Source organism: Coniophora puteana (assembly GCF_000271625.1).
Source record: "Coniophora puteana RWD-64-598 SS2 unplaced genomic scaffold CONPUscaffold_10, whole genome shotgun sequence".
In the NCBI taxonomy this organism is placed as follows: Eukaryota; Fungi; Basidiomycota; class Agaricomycetes; order Boletales; family Coniophoraceae; genus Coniophora; species Coniophora puteana.
Genome location: NW_006913062.1, coordinates 731,055 through 747,477, shown reverse-complemented (window position 1 = coordinate 747,477; position 16,423 = coordinate 731,055). Strand labels below are relative to the sequence as shown.

The 16,423-nt window shown below is 50.8% G+C and overlaps 7 protein-coding genes across 7 annotated transcripts; 4 read left to right on the top strand and 3 right to left on the bottom strand.

The window, feature by feature from the left end:
- Positions 1-537: 537 nt before the first annotated feature.
- CONPUDRAFT_167363 (uncharacterized protein) lies at positions 538-2,943 on the bottom strand (the record flags this gene model as incomplete). The annotated part of the gene is made up of 4 exons (XM_007773197.1): positions 538-1,350; positions 1,404-1,561; positions 1,612-2,698; positions 2,755-2,943. The coding sequence occupies 4 exons, from the start codon at positions 2,941-2,943 to the stop codon at positions 661-663; spliced, it is 2,124 nt and encodes a 707-aa protein (XP_007771387.1). The 3' UTR covers positions 538-660.
- A 1,429-nt stretch (positions 2,944-4,372) lies between these two features.
- On the top strand, positions 4,373-5,146 carry CONPUDRAFT_127890 (uncharacterized protein; the record flags this gene model as incomplete). The annotated part of the gene is made up of 3 exons (XM_007773196.1): positions 4,373-4,736; positions 4,787-4,944; positions 5,001-5,146. Coding segments are annotated over 3 exons (666 nt in total), but the record flags the coding sequence as incomplete, so codon positions are not given.
- Positions 5,147-6,017: 871 nt separating this feature from the next.
- Positions 6,018-6,587, top strand: CONPUDRAFT_108158 (uncharacterized protein; the record flags this gene model as incomplete). Its single annotated transcript, XM_007773195.1, has 2 exons — positions 6,018-6,049; positions 6,115-6,587. Coding segments are annotated over exons 1-2 (486 nt in total), but the record flags the coding sequence as incomplete, so codon positions are not given.
- Positions 6,588-8,276: 1,689 nt separating this feature from the next.
- Positions 8,277-9,056, top strand: CONPUDRAFT_60830 (uncharacterized protein; the record flags this gene model as incomplete). Its single annotated transcript, XM_007772937.1, has 3 exons — positions 8,277-8,426; positions 8,494-8,748; positions 8,805-9,056. 3 exons carry the CDS (start codon positions 8,277-8,279, stop codon positions 9,054-9,056), a joined length of 657 nt encoding a protein of 218 aa, XP_007771127.1.
- Positions 9,057-9,320: 264 nt separating this feature from the next.
- CONPUDRAFT_83784 (uncharacterized protein) lies at positions 9,321-10,070 on the top strand (the record flags this gene model as incomplete). The annotated part of the gene is made up of 1 exon (XM_007773194.1): positions 9,321-10,070. A coding segment is annotated over one exon (207 nt), but the record flags the coding sequence as incomplete, so codon positions are not given.
- Positions 10,071-11,835: 1,765 nt separating this feature from the next.
- Positions 11,836-13,429, bottom strand: CONPUDRAFT_127885 (protein prenylyltransferase). Its single transcript, XM_007773193.1, has 6 exons — positions 13,275-13,429; positions 13,109-13,223; positions 12,635-13,036; positions 12,293-12,575; positions 12,196-12,239; positions 11,836-12,143 (listed from the first exon to the last, which is right to left on the bottom strand). Exons 1-6 carry the CDS (start codon positions 13,396-13,398, stop codon positions 12,101-12,103), a joined length of 1,011 nt encoding a protein of 336 aa, XP_007771383.1. The 5' UTR covers positions 13,399-13,429; the 3' UTR covers positions 11,836-12,100.
- A 426-nt stretch (positions 13,430-13,855) lies between these two features.
- Positions 13,856-15,772, bottom strand: CONPUDRAFT_156326 (uncharacterized protein; the record flags this gene model as incomplete). The annotated part of the gene is made up of 2 exons (XM_007773192.1): positions 13,856-15,590; positions 15,651-15,772. 2 exons carry the CDS (start codon positions 15,770-15,772, stop codon positions 13,856-13,858), a joined length of 1,857 nt encoding a protein of 618 aa, XP_007771382.1.
- Positions 15,773-16,423: the final 651 nt, after the last annotated feature.

Below are 16,423 nucleotides of genomic sequence, written 5' to 3'. Positions count from 1 at the left end.
GCCGAGCCGCGGCAACACTACTTCAAAGTTGCTTCAAAGCTTCAACGCCTCAACGTTCAACCGTGATGTTACCTTGCTGCAACCTGCTGAACAACTTGAATTGCCCCGCCGTTTTGAGTTACTTTCTTTCGTCAAACTTGCACTATGATTTAAAGGTAAGCTTGAAAGTTTGTTGGAACCCAAGATTGCCTGGTCCGACTGAAAACCTGGACGGTTTTTGTCTAAGCATATGCAAGGGCATAAGTATGCATCTGAGTCCACAGCCAGTACTAGTACTATGGAGTCAGAGTCTGGCCATACCGTCCAGCCCATTGGTAGAGTGAGTCGAACCCGTCGACGTCCTAGTATTCTATCTGATTAACTTAACTTAAAGTAGACCTCTGGTTCCGACTCTGAACGGAAGTAACCACCGATAATCGCAAAGATCGGGACGCTCTCCCAAGCGAGATGTCCCTAGCGACGACGGACGTGCAGCCGACACTCGGTTGGATGCTGTGTTCGCCTCTAAATAACCCTGCTATAACTAAGGATGGCATTGCAGCGAAACGTGACGAGCAAGAAGTATGTCAAGAACCTTCCGATAAGACGAGGGGAGGGGATGCGTTCTCTTGCATAACCGGGCGGCTCCGCTTGCACAGGTGAGCACGATATCCGCGACTTTTAAGCCTGCTTCACCTTCTTCCTCAGACGTTGATCCTCAGCTGGGAGGGAAGGCGATTGCTCCAACCGCTTCCTATGCACTCGTTCATTCTCGCGAGAATCAGATTTAATGGGGTAAGCTATCAACGCTGAACCACTGTCACTGTTGGTCGCTGTCGTGAGAACTTGATCGTCCAACTCTTCCATCGCTTTTGACCCCTCTCTTAATACCTCAATCATCCAATCATGCGTCTGGATCGCGGCCATAGCCTTGTCGTAAACGCAGACATAGAGGGTCTCATAGAGCTCAGGAAGAGTGGCCCTAAGTTCTTCTCCAGCCACACGGTACTTTCTGCGCTCCTCATCGCTGGGGGGCTTGCGATACCTTAGGCCAAAGGTGCTGCCTAGTTTGCGTAACATGAGAAGAAGATGAGAATGGTCAGGAAGCCAATTATCGGGTCCCCAGCAATTCTCGTTTATGAGACGCAGGTGTTTCCAGGTGCCTCCCACTTCCCGACCGTTGATATTTTGCTTGTCGCGGAAGATTTGGTCAAGGTAATATTCCCGTTCCTCGGACGACAGTTTGCCATGAATTCCGCCAACGGAGGTCCACGTCGCAACGTGCAAGAAGGACTCCAAGTCATCCTGTAGTGTGTGTATCTCGTTGTCGGGTTCCATGAGGAGACGTCCGGAGATAAACTCCCAAGTGCCCTGGTGATCGTGATCAGCGTATAGCCTTCAAAGTAGATTACCGCGGCACTCACTGATATCCCATATTGTGCCTCCTCATATGACGGGCTATCCATGTTGAGACAATGATCCCAGTCGATGAGAAGACCTTCGCCAGTCGGCGATAGAATGATATTTCCCGCGCTGATATCTCGATGGAGGATCTTGGCCGATTCATATGCCCCCTTGTGTGCTGGAAGCGAGGTTGAGTGACATGCACGTATCATGGATCGAACTACTGACCTTCTAAAGCATCAGCCAAAGCCGAGACCAGTTGACTGGGCGAAGAAAACTGGCTTAGTCGTTTCCCTACGACACCGAGGGTGAGGCGATAATGAACGTAACCGGATATTAGTATGCCAAGATATTGTTCGCTGTAATCCTGCGTCTGAGTTCTAGCGCCGTGAATGCTGGGCACATCTCCACTCCTCTCCATAGGTGCGATATGCGGGACATTGTGTGATTGAAGCGTTCGATAGATGTCGCCCTCCTTCTCTGCCGAGGTCGAGTCGGGTCTCCACAGGTCTTTCAGGAAGACCTTCTTCCCGGTAGTCAAGTCCCACAAGACGGCAGTTCGCGTAGAGCTCCCCGTCAGATCCCAAGGCATAAAGTCGAACCGAGGGCCATAGTAGCAACGCGATGTGGTCGAGGGTTTGCGCCCGTGCTCATCGGCTCCGCCGGACGAAGTAGATGGGATTGGATCTGCGTCATCGTGAATCTCATAGCGAAATAGCTGCTCGTCTGGAGGCATATCGAGCTGCTGTCGTATCGTAGCCGCAACTTCATTGTCCAAATCTGCAGGCGAAACCGATTCGTCCGATCCCCGACTGTCCCGTGACGCCTGCGATAATCTCCAGAAGAACTTGGCGAGCAGCTCAGGCGTTTTGGTGTAGTCGAATCGTCGCGAGACCGCCGCACCGGCACGGTCCCAGCGCACTAAGCGGGCAAATCGACCAAAAAGAATTGTCGAGAAGGCGAAGTTTCGGTTTTGCGATCCCAGCTGGGCGATGGCATGAGCGAGGGTTCGACCTCGAGTGCGCATCCCCTGCTCGGTTTCGCGCTCGAAGGGGTGTGTTCGAAGGTGTGCAAAGAGGTCTTCACCCGTGAGCTGTGGTGGAGGATCGTCGAATGGGTCCTCTTCTTCATGGGCAGTGACCTCCATCCACGCCTCCATCCTCGAAATATCCGTATCGACGTCTTGAGGGACGCTGGTGTCATACATCGCGACTTGTGGCTTCACATCTTGTTGGTACACTCTCCACTTCTCCCCACTACTTCCCGTGGTCCTGCACAACCTGAGCATAGAGCAGAATGGACGAACCGCGGTTATCTGTAAAGAGCGGGTGACTGTATAGTAGTGTGTCCCAAGCCTGTTCATGGACGTACGAGAGGTTTGAACATGTGAGATGTTCTCTTCCTTGGGATCTGAGAAAAGCTAGCCTCGTTGATATCCGGTATAGAGCAGGAAGACATAGGCAAGAAGGTGTCCAGGAAGGTGTCAGCGGGGAATGGGCCGACGAACTTGTTGCGAGCATTCAGCGTTAAGACCTTCTCGAGGAGGCCGGGCGGAGGCATTCTGCCAGGGCCTTCTTTCTCCATTGTAACGCGCCTCCTTCGAGAGCTGTGCACCGATTTCGGCATAGGACAAGTGGGTAGCTGGCTAATGTGCTAGATGTGCGGGTTTGAGGATGAGCGAAACGGCGACAGCGCTATTATTGTCACGTGAATTCTGGCCCGCGTCATCCGCACGCGTCTCGACCGCGACGCGACGCATGCTTGTTGGTGCATGCATTCACTACCATTCAGCTCCTACAACCTAAAAAGCTCTCTTTTCTTACTGCTCTCCACATAACGGCGTCAAATCCCTGTGAAAGGGTCCGTATAGGCGTGTAATAGCTCAGATTTGCTGATGGGTATCAACTAACTCATTCTCCAGAGCTCGCATTTGCCACATCATCTATGTCATCACCGAAACAACATAGTCGAAGAAAAAAGTCTCATAAGGAGCGTAACCCTTCCCGAGAAACATGGTCACGCGGAGATCTCGAGGATATTCTTACATCTGAAGCTAGTGACAAGTTCGTCGGTCCAATGCCGGTGGATGCGTTCTTGGATGACTTCTTACCGACAACTTCCTATTCCGTGCCTCGAGTCGATGTATCCAACCTCAAGTCCGTACAAAAGAATGGCCGTGGGGATGATGGGAGAATGAACATCTGGGAGGCTTTCGTACGTCCGTGATCGGTCACTGTTTGCATCGGTCATACCAATGATCATTCTGCAGTCGCAGGTTTTCGCCCCATTCTTCGGAAATCTGAGGATTTGCAAAACAGCAGGATCATTCGACAAACGATGGCGAGTGTACAAACAAAAGGTGAAACCAGCCATCGCAGTCTACGAGGTCGACGTCCCTCTCGACGTGGACACGGACATCTCGAAGATGGAGACCTGGATAGAAGTCACGGCTGACGAAGAGGATGACCCATTCGAGGACCCTCCTGACGAGCTTTCGGGACAGGATCTCTGCGACCACCTCGACGACCGTCCATTCGAACGCGAAGACGAATCGGGGACGCTTACTCGCGGGAGAGCGCTTGCCCACGCTATCGCTCAGCTTGGCTCCCAGTACCGAAATTTCGCGTTCTCTGCCCTTATTTTCGGGAAGTATGCTCGGTTGGTCCGGTGGGACCGTGCGGGTGCGGTAGTATCACGACGGTTCGACTGGACCATAGCACCGGAGCTGCTCGCTGGCTTCTTCTGGAGGTTTGCGAATGCGTCGCGGGAGGAACGGGGGGCTGACGAGACGGTGTCACGGGCAGACTTGAGCGAGGAAGATGCGGCCTCCGTGCGCCGAGGACTAGCACTCCCATCAGACGAAGGACTTTTCGCCTACCTACTTCACGATGACTCGTCACCACCACCATTATCCACCGAAAACGAACACAGCCTCAGTACGAGCCCGATTCCAGCGTCTCGTATATACTATGGTCCTTGCCTCAACTTCATGCCATGGGAACTCATCGGAAGCTCGACAAGGACCTTCGTTCTTTGGGACCTAGTTAGCCAGAAGAAGGTTTTCATGAAGGATACCTGGAGACGCGATTCGCGATCAGCAGATAAGGAAGGGGACATCTATCGGATACTGAAGTCGCATGATGTCTCGCATCTCGCTCCCATGGAGTGCAGCGGGGACGTCTTGAGCACTCATGGCATGAGAACGCGGACGCAGGACTACAGCAAGCCATATCTGGGTTTACGATTGTCCGGCTACGTCCATTACAGGATAGTCTTCGGTGTTGTGGGCACTAGTTTGCATGATTTCTCGGCTCCGCATCAGCTTTTTTCAGCCCTGGCTGATGCTCTGGAGGGTCGGTACCATCCATTCCAACTGCATTATACTACTGATATCACGTTTTAGCCCACAGGGACGCGTACACTAAGGCCAAAATCCTGCATCGGGACATAAGCGCTGGTAACATCATATTATCACCCACCGGCGAAGGACTGCTGATCGATTGGGACCATTGTCTGAACATGAACAATCCGGCCAGCCTGAAGACACAGGTTGGATTCACGGTCAGTGTTTCGATATTTAGTGGTCTTGTACGCTTTCCCGCTGAGATGCTAAACAGGGTACCTGGGAATTCGCTTCGGCACGACTGCTCAGAAAACCTCGCACGGAGACGCACGTCTTGGAGGACGATCTTGAGTCGTTCTTGCATGTTGCAACGTGGACGTCAGTTCGTAGAATTCCGGGTGGGCTCAAGCCAAGGAAAATAGAGCGACACCTTGAGGACTTGTTTCGAAAGCGATGGCAAACGGGCGATCGAGAGATTGGCGGGCTCTCCAAAGAGTTGCGCCTGTCCGCAAGCGATCGGTATCTTCCCGATGACTGGTTAGAAGGATCGCCTTTGCGAACTCTACTTGGCAACATAGCGGAGATTTTTGGCCTGCGATATCGCCACGAGCCTACCGATGCTGAACGCAACACCGAACGAGTGTTATATCCATTCAAGGATCAGTGTTCTAAGGCATACGAGGAGTTGTACGCCCGCGTCTACGACAAGGCCATGGTGGCCCTCGGGACGCATGACTGGATGATTGCGAGGATGCGGGAGCTGTCAGACGCTCTTTTTAACAAGGGTGGTCCCATCCCAACGGGGACCGTTTGCGATGCTAGGATTGGACAGTAGTCAGCGCTTTTGGTCGTACTCGCTTTGACTCGAAGTCAGCGGAATGGCCGCTGAGTATGACCACCCTTGAGGATCAAGTGCCGAATATCGACCACATATTTAGTACTCCAAGTGCCTCGTCACGCTATCTTTTCATCTCGCTCGTTGAACCCGCACCATGTGGTCCTAGAAGCAGTCGAGCCGGCCGGGGATCTAGTATTGGACTTGTGGAAGGCGATGGTTTGTGCGAAGAAAAGGGCGAACATCTATATATAGCATTACAAAATCATCATTTCAACAGGTTCGCGTGCAATTTAATTCCACAAATATCGATTGTAACCTTAGTACCTTTCCTCCGGACCCTCCGGAACAGAAGCAGTGTTGTTGTGGATAGATGGTGGCACGCTAGGACGCTCTGCATTTTTGGCAGCGCATCCTTATATTAGTCCTCGACGGTGTCTCCCTGACCGTCCCCATATCTGAATCCCACTGTGACATGTCTGCACTAGGTATGCCAGATGGCCTGTCTTCCGAGTCCCGGCGACATCTTATTCTTATTTACCTATCTCTCCAGGATCAAGCTTCGACCAGCAAGCAAACGAGGATGCATGGAGGAGACTCCACGGCCAGATTGCCCAAGGGGCAGAGTACGACTCCAACGAACGCCGTCCTTTCTCCCAATGTCTTCCAGGCACCCGCGTTGAGCTCTTGAAAACGCTGGAGGCGTCCTTAATACGGCAGGACAGCAAGATCGTTTGGCTCTTCGGGGGGTCAGGTTCGGGCAAATCGAGTGTTGCATATTCCACCGCAGATCGTCTTCGCAGCAGAGATCAGCTAGCCGCAACATTCTTCTTCTCACGCAAGGAAGTCTCTAGGAGCAGCACTGATTATGTCTTCCTCACCCTCGCATACCAGATTGGCCTCCTTCACCACCGTGCCAAAGAGGCTATAATCAAAGCCATCAGGCACGACCCTGACTTACTCTCCCCCCATAAGTCTCGTCGCGATCAGTTCATCAAACTGCTGGCCGAACCCCTGAGAGAGCTTCGGTTCGTTTGGTCAACGAACAAAGGGATGGTCTTTGATACTGCCGATGAAGGGATTGCGGGACACGGAGTTCAAGTCGGAGACTTGGTCCGCATGTTGGTCGAGCTTCTCCTGGATCCTACCATCCCTATTTGCAGTATTCTCTTCACTAGCATGGTCTCTTCTCAGCTGCAGGCTCTCACAAGGCATCCAGAGATTGTTGACATCATGCATCCTTACCACGTCGAGTCTTTTTGTGCTATCGAAGACGTCAAACTTTATCTGCAATGCGCATTTGAAGAAATCTACTACGTATGCGAACTTGAATTCTTACACCCTCAGCCATGGCCTCCTGGAGATGCCGTTAAGATGCTAGCGAAGCAGACTCAAGGGCAGTTTATTGTCGCTGCAACTATCTGTCGACTCATCCGTGAAGCCTCCAGCCCACACGATTTCTTGAGTGCCATTTTGAGCATGTACAGCGGCGAACTTGGTTCCCTGGATCTCACCTTAGGCAACATTGACTCGGTTTACACTACATCATTGCCAACCCTGACGTTGAGGATCGGCAACTCGGTGTCGAGTATCTGGCAGACATCATTGCGCTCGCAAGTCCCCTATCACTGTCTGACATCTGTAGCCTGCTCACTACCGACGTCCGGAAGCACATCACCCATCTTTCAGCCATCGTTTCTCTCCCGCATATGGACTCCCCAAGTTCTGTGCAGATATACCACTCGTCCCTCCGTGACTACCTATCAACTAGGTCTCGTTCTGGGGACTTTTACGTCGACCCTGCAGAGTCACACCGCCGTCTAGCTGGATTATGCCTGAAACTCATGCGTCGACAGCTGAATCCGGAGATACGCGAGCAAAAAGGTGCATCCAGATTACATACAGAGATACCAGATTCTAACCGCAGCATGATTCAGCGATATCTGGCGCCCTACGCTACGCCTGTCTTTACTGGCCATATCATCTTGAAGCAATGAGCCACAGCGCCGAAAATCAAGCACTTGTCTTCCAATTTATACAGGAACAGCTTCCCTTCTTTTTAGAAGCGTTGTCTCTGATGGGCTGCTTTGATCTTGCTGTCATTCGCCTTAGTGAAGCTTCTAGGGTAGTCTCGGTGAGTGAGCCCCTCACGCGGTGTGCTTATTGGTCTTATCGACAAGCCCACCAGTCATGGAAGTTGTCCCATGAGCAAAACACATTCCCTGCCGTTTTCAGTACGTTTATCAGGGTCATTTTTCGACTCAGAGGTTCAGCAATTAACGTTATGCGTCGATTCAGATGTTGTTACAAGATATCTCCAGTTGATCCCTATTTATCCGATTTATCCAGGCGCGTCCGCAAAGCTGAAATAGCTTTGATTAGTGAATAACATATGACCACAGCTGTTGCACTATCTCATGCGTCGTTTTGCCTAACGGACACAAGGTATGCAAGAGGTAATCACTCACTGCCCAGGCGCTAACAGCTAAAGCTCAGTGCCCTGTCCGCGCTCAAACACACACTTGACGAGGTGATAAATCGACACAATGATGATAACCCACTTTCATGGCTCCTGTGCCACGCTCATATCAGGGCAGAGTTCCGAAAGATAATTGACACGACGGTCTGTTATAACATTTTGTATCTTTTTTACTGCGGACATAGCACTAAAGTCAGACGAAGCTACAAGCCAGTAATGAAGCCCGTTGCAGGCATATGTTCTTTCGAACCTGCACACGAGCTGAATGCGATCTTCCGTCCCTTGCCTTTCAACTATCCCCTGTCTTTGGAAGTCATAACAATGCGAGCAGCTTCTTCTCACAGAAGGGCCAGAACGCACAAACATTAGTGGATATCCTACAAGCTGTGCGTCGTAACCTCAACTATATTATAGATTCTCCAGGCAATTTACTGTACTTTGTGTCTCAATCAGATCCTCATGCGTTCCAAGATCGATGCGAGATCACAACGCATGGCTCGTTACGCAATGATACACCTCGCTGCAAATTCAAGCCGTTACCCGCAATGTTTAAATTTACGCAATGTCACTTGGGGAACAAGTCGAATGTTTGCACGTGGTAAATTTGCAGATATCTACAAAGGAAACATCAAAGCAAAGCCAGATGTACAGCTCGCTGTCAAAGTCTTCCGCATGCACCAGACTTTTGGCTTCGAAAAGCCTCTAAAGGTCTGTAGCACCGTTTCGCTTTTGCCAGTCATAGTAGTCAAACCTCGCACGTGCAGTACCTTGCAAGAGAAGCCACAGTGTGGGGCCAGCTTCGACATCCCAACATTCTTCCATTTTATGGTGTATTGCAACAAGGAGCAACATTGAGCCTCGCTTCTCCGTATCTCAAATATGGACAAGTTCGCCACTATCTTGAAATACATCCCAGTACCAACAGGGCGCTGTTGGTGCGAGCTTTCGCTTCTCGTTTTGATGCGGTATATGTGTCCTTACTTTGCTCTAGGCGTTGGATGTTGCGCAAGCGTTAGAGTTCCTCCATGGCTGGGATCCAGAAATTGTACACATTGTTATCAACGGGGTGAGTGGCAGCAGAACGAATCCACTTGTTTCTTATTATGCTGACTAGTAAGATGAAATATAGGGCAGTGTTTTAATTACAGACTCCGGGAGAGCTTGTCTCATCAGCTTCACATCCACATCTGCAAAGGACGGACTCCTTGACGAGCACGACACGAGCTCGTTCACCGCGTCTTGTTCTCTTACCAGCATCATCCCCCCGTGGGAACTTTTCATCCTCCCTCTCCTCCACTAAATTATGCGACATCTATCACCATCGGTTTAGGGATGTCATCACCACTCCACTCCGTTTCACTTTCTGAGGGACGACAACGAGGCGATATACCCATCGGGTGTTGATCACCCACCATCCACCATGCAACAACACCGTCGGTGACATCAGTCCCGCCCACATCAAATTGCTTCAAGCTGGCGCTCAGTGCTCGAGCCCCCTGTTTGCTCTCCCATCTTTGCCCGCAAGGGACATAGGACCCCCGACCCCCGTACGTCACTCATTTGGTACCTCCACGTTGATGGCCTCTTCGGGGTCATCGGCCTCCTATGGGGTGGGGACCGGGTTTGTTGGGTTCCGGCCCACTGTCAAAGGTAGTTGTGAGGAGATGTGGAATAGGGGCCTGGTATTGTTTGCAGCACTCTTTTCTATGGCCATTTTACCTCACCGACATGCTCCTTGTGTGCCACCTCTCCCATACATGCTACCACAGCATACTATACTCCACTTGTGACTTCCTTCGAGTCACCTCATCCTCTCATGATCCTAGTCCACTGCGACGGGTTCCTCATCTCAACGAGATGGTTTCGCTTTTGAAACTACTCCCTTACCACCTTGTATATGATTCGTTTCATTACGTTTCATTCTTCCCTGCGCATTGTCTACGGACTTCCTAGTGCCCTAAGGGCTTTCTCCAGTGTTCGTTTGTAGTGTTTCGGTTTCAATACATTCCCGCCTAGTGCGGTGTTGAGGCAAAAAAAAAAAAAAAAAAAAGACACGAGCTCGTTAGAGTCAATGGATGATATTCCATGGACGGCCCCAGAGATTTTTACCGGAGATGGCCTCGAAAATAAGGCATTCACCATAAGAAGTGATATGTACGCTTTCGGCGGATTTTGTTATGAGGTCAGGGGTCTACGAGATACTTCATATGAGTGACACTTTGACAAGCTTATGTCGATTCTGCAGATATACTGTGGCAAAATACCGTTCCACGGTCTTGTGCAGCTAGCCGTTTTACAGAAGATAATGTCCGGAGAAGTCCCTGAAAGAATTAACAGCGGGCACCTGGACGATACTGTCTGGACTTTCATGGAGCGATGCTGGCGCACAAAGCCGACAGAAAGGCCTACTGTGATCCCACGTCAGAATACACGGCCAAATTTCTAAAATGCCTGGAATATTTTTGATAGATGCAATCGTGCTGAATTTAGGTTTGGAAACCCGTCCTGACATAAGCTCTCATCCAAAAAATCCCTGAAGTGTCAAAGTTGCGGGATCCCTCTTGATTCGGGGATCGGTGAATTTGGACGTTATCGGGGACCCACGTCAGAATGCACGGCTTGTAATGCTTCCGGTGGCGGTGGTTCACGCCAAATTGGGAAGGAAGGCGGCTTAGGCGAGCCCCAAAAAGGGAATACGGGTTCATTAATTGCGTGTCGCTAACGGCGTTACGGTGGCTATTGGGCGTGATAACATCCCGAGAGCGAGTTCTTCAGCTATTTGAAGTTATAGAGAGTTCCTGCCCTTATGATATGCCCAATTGTATCTTAAAGTCAGCTCAAGAGGCGTACTTAGCACCCTTGACCTATTCAAGCTGTATAGCGCGACTGTATGAGTGCGTAAAGTTTGATAAAGCTCTAAATTTTTTCAAAGTAGCCCATTTTTCACCTTCTAGTACTCGTAGCTCGTCATCCAGATGTTACCTGGCCCTACAAACGTTATGGCACATTGAATATGATCCAAACATAATTGTCATGAATTTACTTTGAGAGTTTTGCACGGGAAACGGGCTAGAAAGCGAAGTGTGCATCCTGACGTGGGTGTGTATTCTGACGTGGGATCACAGTACTGCTCAGGAGGCGGTAGAGTTCTTCAAGGCTCGAGTGTTGAACTCTGGGTTGGTACGAATTGAACCGGCGGAAGAATGGGACTACTCCATTATCGACGAAAATATGAAGCAGGCAGAGCGGTTCCTCTACCTTGATCACCCTGAAACGATTCGTAGTCCAAGCTCCGGCCAACAAGTACTTATGTAGTCCCAGTCCTCTTTGCCAGCATTCCAAAACCGCCTACTGTATGCCTGATAGATCCATTAACTAGATTCACGCAAGGTCGTACACAGCTAAGACCGAGTTGCTACGCAATGTATGTACTGAACGCTTGACGTGGGATATCAATTTGGTCTCTCTCTCTTCGCCATCGTCGTATATTTCTGCTAAACGTACTTACATAAAATGTGATGTCGCGATCAATCTTTGCGTCGAATAAAGTGAAGTAGAAGTACTGGCACACTGCTTACGATGACTTGTATTATGATATGCCTAACAAGGGGTAGAACGACTGATGAGTCCATGCATTGGTGAATGTCAAACAAGTACCCAGTCTGTTGATACCCGATAATAAATGGTAACCGAAGAAATCTCAACAGTGAGTGCACGGGGAGTGGGTAGAAACGAGGCGATGGAGAGCTGCCGACGGCTGAGCGACTGTAGGGCTGTGTTGGAGGGCGCAGGATTGGTCCGGCGTCCACGAGAGTGCGCCTTGGTACTTGCAACGCAGTGTTTGGCGAACTTTTGTTCAACAAGTCAGACCAGTTAACTTGACTTCATTGTTGTACCACGGATGACTTGAGGGGTAGTCATAACCGGGGCAGCGACATCTCGACGAGTCTTGCCCTTGAGCGCGCGCTAAAACAGACATGTGTTTTCATCAAGGCGTGACAAGACCAATGATTGGGCTATGATACAAGTAGGAGTGTAAGAAGGCTCGAATAAGTTGGACTTATACTGTACGTAGAGCCTCTCTGATGCGATACTCCCAGTACCTACAAGGGGCAAAGGTCAGATGCTTTAGGGATCAGGAGGGTAAAGACCCACTTCTTGCGAATCGTGTCATGCTCGTCTGCGAGCAATTTCCACAACTAAGTTACGGGTACATGAGATGCGCATCAACTGGTGGTCGAAAATAACCCACCTCTGTAGCTTTCATAATGCTATCGCCACCAGCGGCCTCGTGCACATCAGCCAAGAACTCGATCGCCGCAACACATGGCAGCTGAGCCAGCTTGGAGGGCAGAGGGTTTTCGAGGTCGATGACTTCTGCCGGGGCATCATCTTCGGATCGTTGGGGGAGAGTGTACGGAGTGACAAAGATCTGAAGCTCAGAGAAGGGAATCTTGCTATGTTCCAGGACACCTCGCAGGTAGTTCCACACCGAAGCGTTGTTAGGCGCTTTGGCGATGTATTGCTTCGCGAAACTAGCCAGAAAAAGGATGAGGACATTGGAACTCATTGTATCAGCAAGGCAAACACGCACCTAATCTCTCTCTGAGCAACTGCGCCTCGATCCTCGTCCCCCTTCCGCACCCCAGATTGAAATACAACAAAGAACCGATGATGCCACGCCGAATTGTTCCTCAGATCCTCCTCGAGCAAATCACCTACAAAATCGAGCTCCCTCTCCCACAGCGTGTCCTCGTTGAAGTATGCGAGCAGCCATTGGCGATACGACCACGTGTGGTAGTTCTTCGTGTCCGCCCGGAGTGACCGTGACAGGAACGCGAGCTCGCGTGCCGGCTCCCGCGTGCGCGCGACGAGCAGCCGTCGGTGGTGCCAGACCTGGTACGTCTTCAGGTGTTTCACCGCGATCTCGTCCATGAGTGCGAGCTCGTCATCAAGCGGATTGTTGAGCTCAAGGAGGGTCTTGTAGCGATATTGCCTGGCAAGGACCGGGAGTGGGAGAGATGATGATCAGGAAAGTGCGTAACGCAGCAAGGAGGAGGGTACACACCATGCGGAGTAATGTGCTGGGTTCATACGGATGATGGCCTCCGTGAGCTCCAGTACGCGAGGACTCATCTCCCCAGCCTTGACGATTCCTCGGAAATACGATGTTGCATCCTTATCTACGGGATGTCAAAACGAAGAACACTATGAAGCAGCAGAAGCGAGCTGACATTCTTCCGAGTAGTAAATGGGTGCAAGGGGGTTGACGCCTTCGTACTGTTCTAAAGGCGTGACATCTGCCCACTCTGGTCGCTCAGAGAATAGAACAAGTGTAGACGAGTCTTGTTGGTGCATGGAAGGTGCGAGAGAGACGAACGACGCGCTTGCATAGGGGCAAGCCGTGTCGTCCTCGCTGGCGTCTCAGTTTAGCTCCGCTTGTAAAAGTTGCTCCTTTCCCCACACGGCCAACACACAAGGATGGGCAAATACCAAGGGCGTTTAACAGCCAACTCAAACAACTTCTTGAATGTGTATGAATGAGTAGATGGTGTGAGCCCCGGGGTCCAAGGGATTGGTCGGATTGTGTTTCAGAGACTCAGGCCGTCAAATCCGACGCGAGCTGGGCATCAGACGATTCACAGGTGAGTCAAAGTATGCAAGTGAGCTTCAAGTCTACGTATACTGAACACTGCTCGATTTATAGCTTTAGGTTTTCTACAGTAAGGATTGGCGATATTGCCACTGGATAAACAGGGTATCATTGATGTTCAACAACCAGTAGGTCGATACGTTGTCATTGACGCTACTTATATCAACTAAACGTGATCCATACAGGTTCGTCAGCGACGCTGATTGTCCGTGTAGCTTCTACGGTGCCTATCTTCCGATAAACCTGTGGTTCAACTTCGTTGGCTACTACCCATCGCAAAACGCTATCCGGGTGATCCGAAGTGACATCCAAAACCCAACTGTTTGACGTAGGATCCCTGCAATGCTGGATCCACGGCAGAAAGACCTTGGGCGTGTCATGTCCTTGAGGAAGGATGGCAATTATTCTGCGATTCCACCTTGAGAGCCCGTCGGCGCCCTGCCCGCCATTGACCAGCAGATGGTTCAATCTATAGCCATCCACTATCCGGGCGCATTCATGTATACTGTCTCCACTCAGCGCTGCTTTCATCGCCGCTTGATCTTGATGGACAAGCTCGTTATTTGTCGGACTATGTGGACGGACATGAGCGTTCGCAATCGTGTTCATCAGTGTCTTCTCCGCCGGACCGATATCGCATCCTTTAGCGGCGGCTGTCCATAAGATCAGGAGCATCTTGCCCAGCTCTCCGCTTCCTGCTCCTATCGCTTCGCTGTAGCCGACGATTCTTCCGACGACTCTTGCTGCTATCTCAAGTCCTTGTGCGGTCAGCAGTATACGACGATTATTGCGATGTGGCTGCGAAAGCGTTTCTTTATGGAGTCCCGACGACATGCCGTACCAGTGCTCGGCGCCCGTTATCACCGGCATCCATTGTACCCCTGGTTCTCCGTTGGCAGCCATAGCATCATTGAGGAGTGGCCACAATCTACCCGACGTGACTGCCTTGGTGATAATCTGCTTCCAAAGTTGTTCTAATGCCGATCGTCCCCCTCCATTCCCGAGGGTACGAGGGTCAATTGGCACCTTGTCGTCGTCGCTCAGCATCCCATACAGACCCAGCAGACGATCCACATCAAACGTAGAAGCTTTGTCCGTGTTGTACACAACCAAAGGCATGATATCGATGTGCCCGTTTTGAAGGAGGTCCTCTTTAAGGTTCCATGATTCGTCGTGACGAAACCAGTAACCTGTCATGACGAGCTCCTCATGCGTATGGATATCTGGGTATGCTGGGCACCCCTCCGGCCTGGTAAGGTGTTTCGTCTGGAGTGCCCACTGGTACCACCTGAGGATCGTGTAAAGTTTGTCGACTCGCAGGTCCTGGCCGTTCGGGAGAACGAGCCTCCTCGACAGCATGAGCTCCTGGTATGTCCAGGTCCTTTTGAACCACTCGTTATTTGCAATATCCGCGAGGAAAGGGATCGTCTGCCACAGTCGTCTTTTTGCCTCCTCGGTCTCGGTGAGTCCATCTTTGATAACGGTGTCGTAGATTTGGATCACGGGAAGATATGATTTGGAAAAGGCGTCGAAGTCTACGGGGACGACAAGGCACGCAACCGCGTTCTGGTAGTAGTGAGTCATGTTGGGGATCTCACGAGCCTTCTCAGCCTGTGCGTCTTCGCTATCTGGGGTCTGGTCTATGCACAGGATGTCCATCCACAGCCACTTGATATTGTTGTCTTTGCAGAAGTTAGTTATAGCGTTCCATTTGTTTAGGTTGGTAACAGGAACAACCCATGAAACGCCGGCGAGGGAGAGATGCTCTGTGGTTATCCCCCAGACTTGGGAGACCACCCAGTAGGACGGCATCTGACCATTGCTTTCAAGGAGGTAGGTGTTCATGTCTTTGACTTCTTCGTTCGAACAGTCCCATAGTCGCAATGGATACGTCGATCTACTTGCGTTGATTTGTGAGCCATTACTCACGCTATATTATGTTTATTCTAAAACTTACCTTCCATCTCTAGCCTTTATCAAGTCCGAGATAGCGAAACTCTTCTGTATTGAATTTTCAAAAGATATGGAACCATTGATTGGTACATCGTGTGAGGTAGGAAAGGTCGCAGTCGGAGACATGGGTGTGAAACCAATACCAAGGTGAAAAATCGAGCGGAATCGGGGCTGGATGGTATGTCTAGTTACAGAGCGTCGATAGGGATGCGCTTATATTTCAACTTGGCTGAGGACTTCGCTCGAACCGCTTTCCTGTGCGATCGCGACGCTTTTCTTGAGCGGCGCTCATGACGGTGTTCCGAGTAAATTCGCATCGCCTCGCGCATCGGAAGTTCTGAGGACAATTCCCGTACCTTTCCCAGGACTTACTAGTGCGAGAGTAATTGACTACAGTGTGAAGTCGAGTATTATTTGCTGGCGCACAGGTAGTTTCTAGTATGAAGCTCACTTAAGTGTCAGAAATGCGGGCTGTGTGATGCCTACCACATTCCGGAAAGCAAGGGATAACGGATGGAGGGCGCAATGAGGTGCACTTTGTGCGGGAGGTGCCTATACTAGTACCTTGCCACAGCCCCCAGTCGTGAACAATCGACCTGTTCATATTCGTGCGGGGAGCAGCATTCGCCAATTCCGTCAAAGACGAACGAGCGCGTTAACCCCTCCGCCGCATCCGCCTCCCACGTATTCCTACTAACAGCTCTCAGGGACTCGACAAAGACAGGAAGATGATGATCCGAGTACGAACGTTCCTGGTGCAGTAAACCAGGGTCCTTA

Excerpts from the sequence above, each read along its gene's own strand:
- CONPUDRAFT_127885 (XM_007773193.1), bottom strand. The coding sequence starts at position 13,398 with ATGCACCAACAAGACTCGTCTACACTTGTTCTATTCTCTGAGCGACCA. Across the intron at positions 12,576-12,634 it reads GTTGCTCAGAGAGAGATTAG|TTTCGCGAAGCAATACATCG; the intron begins GTGCGTGTTTGC and ends TTTTCTGGCTAG. Across the intron at positions 12,144-12,195 it reads CATGACACGATTCGCAAGAA|GTACTGGGAGTATCGCATCA; the intron begins GTGGGTCTTTAC and ends TGCCCCTTGTAG.